Source organism: Oncorhynchus masou, unplaced genomic scaffold (assembly GCF_036934945.1).
Source record: "Oncorhynchus masou masou isolate Uvic2021 unplaced genomic scaffold, UVic_Omas_1.1 unplaced_scaffold_614, whole genome shotgun sequence".
NCBI classification, from domain to species: Eukaryota; Metazoa; Chordata; class Actinopteri; order Salmoniformes; family Salmonidae; genus Oncorhynchus; species Oncorhynchus masou.
Window position 1 is genome coordinate 167,978 of NW_027012566.1, and position 9,523 is coordinate 177,500.

At 44.1% G+C, this 9,523-nt stretch overlaps 2 protein-coding genes across 2 annotated transcripts in view; both read left to right on the top strand.

Annotated features, from left to right (window-relative positions):
• Positions 1-45: 45 nt before the first annotated feature.
• LOC135536402 (caspase-1-like) lies at positions 46-4,801 on the top strand. Its single transcript, XM_064962747.1, has 4 exons — positions 46-163; positions 364-496; positions 611-640; positions 3,952-4,801. The coding sequence occupies exons 2-4, from the start codon at positions 421-423 to the stop codon at positions 4,251-4,253; spliced, it is 408 nt and encodes a 135-aa protein (XP_064818819.1). The 5' UTR covers positions 46-163; positions 364-420; the 3' UTR covers positions 4,254-4,801.
• Positions 4,802-8,595: 3,794 nt separating this feature from the next.
• LOC135536405 (calcium/calmodulin-dependent protein kinase type II delta chain-like) overlaps positions 8,596-9,523 on the top strand; it is a 101,532-nt gene continuing 100,604 nt past the window's right edge. The window contains exon 1 of the mRNA XM_064962749.1: positions 8,596-9,271. Within this exon, the coding sequence (XP_064818821.1) occupies positions 9,210-9,271 (62 nt within the window). The 5' untranslated portion in view covers positions 8,596-9,209. The remainder of the gene's footprint in view (positions 9,272-9,523) is intronic.

Consider the following 9,523-nt stretch of genomic DNA (forward strand, 5'->3'; position numbering starts at 1 on the left):
TGACTGGCTGGGTATTCCGTGCTTCTTTTCGCAGGCTGTGGAACAACAGGAAATAAAGTTTCAAGGGTCTAAAAGGTTTCCCAACACAAGACCAGAGCGGTCCTTCAAACTGAAGAGTTCCTTCAGACTGAACATTCCCTGTTCTACCTCCATCAATCCACCGGTACAGTTTTATTAGACTAAAAACATGAATCTGACATTTAAGTCACATTTCTATGCATTGATCTCTCGCTCTCTCTGTCTCTCTCTCGCTCTCTCTCTCTCTCTTGCTCTCTCTCGCTCTCTCTCTCTCTCTCTCTCTCTCTCTCTCTCTCTCTCTCTCTCTCTCTCTCTCTCTCTCTCTCTCTCCCTCCCTCCCTCCAGAGGATTCATCTCATACATAGAGACACCACACCAAGCTTTTTCAGGGCGGTTGTGAAAATGACAGGGATTGACATTGAGATGGAGTTATTCAGTGATGATGAGACGACAGCGTGGAAAGAAATAGTACCAACAGGTAGGAGCCTCTGTCAATCATCACGTTGTACCTTAGTACCAGATGCTATTTAGAGTGATATAACCTCGTGTTGTTTATCTTGTTATCTTGTTATCTTTGTTGTTTATCTTTCAGATGAATACATCTCTGACACCCGTTCAACAAGTAAGTAAACATGAGTTACAGAGCATTTGGAAAGTATTCAGACCCCTTGACTTTTTCCACTTTTTCTTACGTTACAGCCTTGTTCTAAAATGGATTCAATTGTTTTCTTTCCTCATCAATCTACACACAATACCCCATAATGACATCACAATACCCCATAATGACATCACAATACCCCATAATGACATCACAATTACCCCAGAATGACAAAGCAAATACAGATATCACATTTACATAAGTATTCAGAACCTTTTACTCAGCACAGAGTATCTCCCATTCTTCTCTGCATATCCTTTCAAGCTCTGTCAGGTTGGATGGAGAGTGTTGCTGCACAGCTATTTTAAGGTCTCTCCAGAGATGTTAGATCGGGTTCAAGTCTGGACTCCGGCTGGGCCTCTCATGGACATTCAGAGACTTGTCCCCAATCCACTCCTGTGCTTTCTTGACTGTGCGCTTAGGGATGTTGTCCTGTTGGAAGGTGAACCTTTGCCTCAGTCTGAGGTCCTGAGCGCTCTGGAGCAGGTTTTCATCAATGATATCTCTGTACTTTACTCCATTCATCTTTCCCTTGATCCTAACTTGTCCCCCAGTCGCTGTCACTGAAAACATCCCCACCGTACAGATACTGCCACCTCTATGCTTCACTGTAGGGATGGTGACAGGTTTCTTCCAGATGTGAAGCTAGGCATTCACGCCAAAGAGTTCAATCTTGGTTTCATCATACCCAGAGAATCTTGTTTCTCGTGGTCTGAGAGTCTTATCATGCCTTTTGTCAATCTCCAAGCAGGCTGTCATGTGTCTTTTACTGAGGAGTGGCTTCCTGATTGGTGATTGGTGGAGTGCTGCAGAGATGATTGTCCTTATGGAAGGCTTGCTCATCTCCACAGAGGAACTCTGGAGCTCTGTGGAGATGAGCATTGGGTTCTTGATCACCTTCTTGACCAAGGCCCTTCTGTCCAGACTGCTCAGTTTGGCCGGGCGGACCAGCTCCAGGAAGAGTCTTGTTGATTTCAAACTTCTTCAATATTAGAATGATGGCTACCACTGTGTTCTTCGGGATCTTCAATGCTGCAGATTTGTTTTGGTACCCTTCTCCAGATCTGGGCCTTGAGATGTTCTTTTTTTTCAGAGCTCTACGGACAAAGTCCTTCGACCTCCTGGCTTGGTTTTTACTCTAACATGCATCGTCAACTGTGGGACTTTATATAGAAAGGTGTGTTCATTCCGATCAATTGAATTTACCACAGGTTCATTCCAATTAAGTTGTAGAAACATCTCAAGGATGATCAATGGGGAAACAAGATCCATCAGCTCGATTTCGAGTATCGTTTAATAAATGTGTAAAAATGAGCAAAAGCCTGTTTTTTGCTTTGTCATTATGGGATGTTGTGTATAGCTTGGTTTTAGAAAAAGGCTGTAACGTAACAAAATGTGGAAAAAGTCATATTTTCGGGAATGAAATGTACAAACCAATGACTTGAGGGCCAGTCAACAGGGTTTACTGTAGGACCTGGACTAGTCCAGTCAACAGGGTTTACTGTAGGACCTGGACTAGTCCAGTCAACAGGGTTTACTGTAGGACCTGGACTCGTCCAGTCAACAGGGTTTACTGTAGGACCTGGACTAGTCCAGTCAACAGGGTTTACTGTAGGACCTGGACTAGTCCAGTCAACAGGGTTTACTGTAGGACCCGGACTAGTCCAGTCAACAGGGTTTACTGTAGGACCTGGCCTAGTCCAGTCAACAGGGTTTACTGTAGGACCTGGACTAGTCCAGATGATAAAATATTGTCTTCAAGAACAATGACATCTCCTCCAGGACTTGATGGAGATTAGCCTGGTTCTGAATGCCCCAATGACATCTCCTCCAGGACTTGATGTATACTAGCCTGGTTCTGAATGACCCAATGACATCTCCTCCAGGACTTGATGTAGATTAGCCTGGTTCTGAATGCCCCAATGACATCTCCTCCAGGACTTGATGTAGATTAGCCTGGTTCTGAATGACCCAATGACATCTCCTCCAGGACTTGATGTAGATTAGCCTGGTTCTGAATGCCCCAATGACATCTCCTCCAGGACTTGATGTAGATTAGCCTGGTTCTGAATGCCCCAATGACATCTCCTCCAGGACTTGATGTAGATTAGCCTGGTTCTGAATGACCCAATGACATCTCCTCCAGGACTTGATGTAGATTAGCCTGGTTCTGAATGCCCCAATGACATCTCCTCCAGGACTTGATGTAGATTAGCCTGGTTCTGAATGACCCAATGACATCTCCTCCAGGACTTGATGTAGATTAGCCTGGTTCTGAATTCCCCAATGACATCTTCTCTAGGACTTGATGTGGATTAGCCTGATTCTGAATGCACCAATGACATCTCCTCCAGGACTTGATGTAGATTAGCCTGGGTCTGAATGCCCCAATGACATCTCCTCCAAGAGTTGATGTAGATTAGCCTGGGTCTGAATGCCCCAATGACATATCCTCCAGGACTTGATGTAGATTAGCCTGGTTCTGAATGCCCCAATGACATCTCCTCCAGGACTTGATGTATATTAGCCTGGTTCTGAATGCCCCAATGACATCTCCTCCAGGAGTTGATGTAGATTAGCCTGGTTCTGAATGCCCCAATGACATCTCCTCCAGGAGTTGATGTAGATTAGCCTGGGTCTGAATGCCCCAATGACATCTCCTCCAGTACTTGATGTAGATTAGCCTGGTTCTGAATGCCCCAATGACATCTCCTCCAGGACTTGATGTAGATTAGCCTGGTTCTGAATGCCCCAATGACATCTCCTCCAGGAGTTGATGTAGATTAGCCTGGTTCTGTATGCCCCAATGACATCTCCTCCAGGAGTTGATGTAGATTAGCCTGGGTCTGAATGCCCCAATGACATCTCCTCCAGTACTTGATGTAGATTAGCCTGGTTCTGAATGTCCCAATGACATCTCCTCCAGGAGTTGATGTAGATTAGCCTAGTTCTGAATGCCCCAATGACATCTCCTCCAGGAGTTGATGTAGATTAGCCTGGTTCTGAATGTCCCAATGACATCTCCTCCAGGAGTTGATGTAGATTAGCCTGGTTCTGAATGCCCCAATGACATCTCCTCCAGGAGTTGATGTAGATTAGCCTGGTTCTGAATGCCCCAGTCGTGTTTTTTTATGTCTGTGAAACCGTTCCTAAATGTGAATATGTGGTATGTTTAGGTCGTTGTTTTTCTCAATACTTTTATTTTAGGAGTCTGCTTCTAAATTACTGAAATGTAAATGTACAAATGTAGTTAACCTGACTCTTGTTGGGGGCAGGAGGTCCGACTGGTTCTCCAAAACTGCAGCTGCGTTCTGTACGGACGGAGTTTGTGAAACGAGTGTCAAGACCTGTCCTCAATGAACTGCTGGACGGACTCCTGCAACACACAGTCATCAACCAGGAGGAAATGGAGTCAGTGAAGGTGATCGCTGAGAGGGCAGAGAAGGCACGTGATGTCATCGACATGGTGTTGAGAAAAGGAACTGAGTCGTGTTCCAGGATGATCAACCTTCTTGGCGAGATTGACCCCTATCTTTGGTCAATGCTTCAGATTAACAGTGTTGGGGTTCCAACCTAATGGTAGAATGGATAGTAACAGTGTTGGGGTACCAACCTAATGGTAGAGTGGATAGTAACAGTGTTGGGGTACCAACCTAATGGTAGAATGGATAGTAACATTGTTTGGGTAGCAACCTAACGGATAGTAACAGTGTTGGGGTAGCATTCTAATGGTAGAATGGATAGTAACAGTGTTGGGGTAGCAACCTAATGGAGAGTAACAGTGTTGGGGTACCAACATAATGTAGCAACCTAATGGTAGTAACAGTGTTGGGGTAGCAACCTAATGGATAGTAACAATGTTGGGGTACCAACTAGTGATGTGTGGGTCTCATCTGCAGTCCCCACGGTTAAATCTGTGTGCTTAGGGTCATGAAATACTGTGTGGATGAAGGGCGGGTGTCTGGTAGGCGGGTTGAATGAAGTGAAAACAATACCTTAAAAAAATCCATAAATGTATCATTCTAGTGCAATTTACATTGAGGTTTTTCTTTCATTGTTTTAAGCTATCTGGCAGTCTGAGATATAATACCTAACTCTACCTAACTGTGTGCACCAGATGCTTTTGGGAATGGTAAAAAATGTAATATGTTCAGATGGGGTTGAATAAATAAAACTATCCTGTACCTTTAAAGCAAATCGATGCCTCCTTCTCTGCCCACAGTTCATGTTCTATATTAGCTGGTGGGGGGCTTTTCACTTCATAACATATAGTTGGGTGGTTGGGTTAATAGCAGTAGAGGACTACCATGGCCAACCAATCGAGGACTACCGTGGCCAACCAATAGAGGACTACCGTGGCCAACCAATAGAGGACTACCATGGCCAACCAATAGAGGACCACCATGCCCAACCAATAGAGGACCACCATGCCCAACCAATAGAGGACCACCATGGAAAACCAATAGAGGACCACCATGGCCAACCAATAGAGGACCACCGTGGCCAACCAATAGAGGACTACCATGGCCAACCAATAGAGGACTACCATGGCCAACCAATAGAGGACTACCATGGCCAACCAATAGAGGACCACCATGCCCAACCAATAGAGGACCACCATGGAAAACCAATAGAGGACCACCATGGCCAACCAATAGAGGACCACCATGGTCAACCAATAGAGGACCACCATGCCCAACCAATAGAGGACCACCATGGCCAACCAATCGAGGACTACCATGGCCAACCAATAGAGGACCACAATGGCCAACCAATAGAGGACCACAATGGCCAACCGATAGAGGACCTCCATGGCCAACCAATAGAGGACAACCATGGCCAACCAATGAGGATTACCATGGCCAACCAATAGAGGACTACCATGGCCAACCAATAGAGGACCACCATGCCCAACCAATAGAGGACCACCATGGCCAACCAATAGGGGACTACCATGGCCAACCAATAGGGGAACACCATGCCCAACCAATAGAGGACCACCATGGCCAACCAATAGAGGACTACCATGGCCAACCAATAGAGGACCACCATGGCCAACCAATAGAGGACCACCATGGCCAACCAATTGAGGACCACCATGGCCAACCAATAGAGGACCACCATGCCCAACCAATAGAGGACAACTGTGGCCAACCAATAGAGGACCACCATGGCCAACCAATAGAGCACTACCATGGACAACTAATAGGGGACCACCATGGCCAACCAATAGAGGACTACCATGGCCAACTAATAGGGGACCACCATGGCCAACCAATAGAGGACTACCATGGCCAACCAATAGAGGACCACCATGGCCAACCAATAGATGACCACCATGGCCAACTAAAAGGGGACCAACATGGCCAACCAATAGAGGACTACCATGGCCAACCAATAGAGGACAACCGTGGCCAACCAATAGAGGACCACTGTGGCCAACCAATAGAGGACTACCATGGCCAACCAATAGAGAACAACCGTGGCCAACCAATAGAGGACCACCATGGCCAACCAATAGAGGACCACCATGGAAACAAGTCATTCACTTTGACTATTTATCCTCTGTCATTATGGGATACATCTGTTGCCTGGTGAAACATTTGGATGTATTTTAAATAGTCAAATAAAATAAAATCGAACGATAGTGATCAGACTGCATTGTAGTACCCAGTTACCACACACACACACACACACACACACACACACACACACACACACACACACACACACACACACACACACACACACACACACACGTTTTGTTATTCTAGCCTCGTGGTGAACGAACATTGATTTCCATTCAAAATCCTATCTTTTCTAACCCTTACCTTAACCTCAACCCATTTTAATTAACATTTTTAAATTAACCTTTATTTAACTGGGCAAGTCAGTTAAGAATACAATCTTATTTACAATGACGGCCTAAGAACAGTGGGTTAACTGCTTTTTTCAGGTGCAGAACGACAGATTTGAACCATTTACCCATAACCCTAATGGTAAACCTAACTCTGAACCTAACCTCTTACCCTAATGGTAAACCTAACTCTAAACCTAACCTCTTACCCTAATGGTAAACCTAACTCTAAACCTAACCTCTTACCCTAAACTTAACTCTAAACCTAACCTCTTACCCTAATGGTAAACCTAACTCTAAACCTAACCTCTTACCCTAAACTTAACTCTAAACCTAACCTCTTACCCTAATGGTAAACCTAACTCTGAACCTAACCTCTTACCCTAATGGTAAACCTAACTCTGAACCTAACCTCTTACCCTAATGGTAAACCTAACTCTAAACCTAACCTCTTACCCTAAACTTAACTCTAAACCTAACATCTTACCCTAAACTTAACTCTAAACCTAACCTCTTACCCTAATGGTAAACCTAACTCTGAACCTAACCTCTTACCCTAATGGTAAACCTAACTCTAAACCTAACCTCTTACCCTAATGGTAAACCTAACTCTAAACCTAACATCTTACCCTAAACTTAACTCTAAACCTAACCTCTTACCCTAATGGTAAACTTAACTCTAAACCTAACCTCTTACCCTAATGGTAAACCTAACTCTAAACCTAACCTCTTACCCTAATTGTAAACCTAACTCTAAACCTAACATCTTACCCTAAACTTAACTCTAAACCTAACCTCTTACCCTAATGGTAAACATAACTCTAAACCTAACCTCTTACCCTAATGGTAAACCTAACTCTGAACCTAACCTCTTACCCTAATTGTAAACCTAACTCTAAACCTAACCTCTTACCCTAAACTTAACTCTAAACCTACCCTCTTACCCTAATGGTAAACCTAACTCTAAACCTAACCTCTTACCCTAAACTTAACTCTAAACCTAACCTCTTACCCTAATGGTAAACTTAACTCTAAACCTAACCTCTTACCCTAATGGTAAACCTAACTCTGAACCTAACCTCTTACCCTAATGGTAAACCTAACTCTAAACCTAACCTCTTACCCTAATGGTAAACCTAACTCTGAACCTAACCTCTTACCCTAATTGTAAACCTAACTCTAAACCTAACCTCTTACCCTAAACTTAACTCTAAACCTAACCTCTTAACCTAATTGTAAACCTAGCTCTAAACCTAACCTCTTACCCTAATTGTAAACTTAACTCTAAACCTAACCTCTTACCCAAATTGTAAACTTAACTCTAAACCTCTTACCCTAAACTTAACTCTAAACCCAACACTTTCATTTAAAACAGCATTTGTCCTCATGGGGGATGTGGGAAATGTCCTGCTGGGGCAGCAGGGTAGCCTAGTGGTTAGAGCGTTGGACTAGCAACAGGAAGGTTGCAAAACCTCAGAGCAGACAAGGTACAAATCTGTCGTTCTGCCCCTGAACAGGCAGTTAACCCACTGTTCCGAAGGCCATCATTGAAAATAAGAATTTGTTCTTAACTGACTTGCCTAGTTAAATAAAGGTCAAATTAAAATAAAATGAAATAAATGTCCTTGTTGGAACTTATAGAACCATTAAACACACAAATAACAGTTTATTTATGATGTATTTATTTAAACTGTATTTAACTCGGCAAGTCAGATTCTTATGTACAACGACGGCCTAAGAACAGTGCCTTGCTTCGAACGACAGATTTTTACCTTGTCTGTTCCGGGGATCCGCTCTAGCAACTTTTGAGTTACCTGTCAAACGTTCTAACCACTAGGCTACCTGCCGCACCAATCAGATATGATCATAGATGAATAATAACAGTTTATTCATGATGTATTGTGTATTAATATAATAACGTGTTATCACTATCGTCACCATCGTCACTATTATTATTATTATTGAAGGCGATGGTATTTTAAGTATAAGGATGACGTGGGTAGAGGGGCTGATCGCAGAGCCTGTGGGAGGGGTTGTCAATATACCACAGCCACAAAGTCAAGATTGGCTTAACGTCAGCGTTAGGCAAAGTGTTAGCAGTGTGGTTTTGGTTAGGGTTGATGTTAGGGTTAGGTTATAAAATCAAAATTTAAGAAGATATATGCGGGCTTAGCCATAATTGCTGGCTGTGGTAACTAGTGACGACCACACGCGCACACCTCAGTGGCAAAACGAGGGGACGCGCTATAGACGGACAGACAGCTAGAAATGGAAATGCAGACAAAATGCAGCGTCTCCGCTCTGTGAGCTGCATACACCAGATTCACTGCCCTAAATCCTCCCAATAACGCTGTTGTCGTTGCAAAAAAAAAGGGATTTAGGTTTAACAATCGTCCTTCGCGGCAGACAGCGTTTGGTGACTGGACTAGTGGTGCGTCTTCCGTTCTGTCGCTGCCGCAGAGCGTTCTTCTTCTCTTCAGTCGAGCCAGGGCTGTTGTACAGAAGCCATCGCTGTATGATTCGCCTTGTTCTGCGCTGTTTTCAGCCTTCTATCTATTCGTTCGTGCGGTAAAGCGCTGGTGGTGAAGTCAACGACAACGCTAGTGTGGATCTAGTGGGCGCATTACATCCATCTCTGTCGCGTCTACGGTCTGCTACACTGCTGTCGCTTTCAGGATGGCGCTAACGATTTGCACGAGATTCACCGATGAATTCCAGCTTTTCGAGGAGCTGGGGAAGTAAGCGTGCATGTTTGGATTGTCTCGTGCATGTTTGGATTGTCTCGTGCATGTTTGGATTGTTATTGATGTTATTTGTTATCCGGTAGCAGTGTCCTTCTTGTTATCATGTAATAGCCAGGCTATTCTGCTGATCCTGCCTTAGTTTAGGACGTGGATAGGGCACTGTGTGCGCGTGTGCACTCGACCTTCGGTTCATATGTGAATAGGCTACATAGACCGACACATTATATTTTCATAGCTCTATGGATG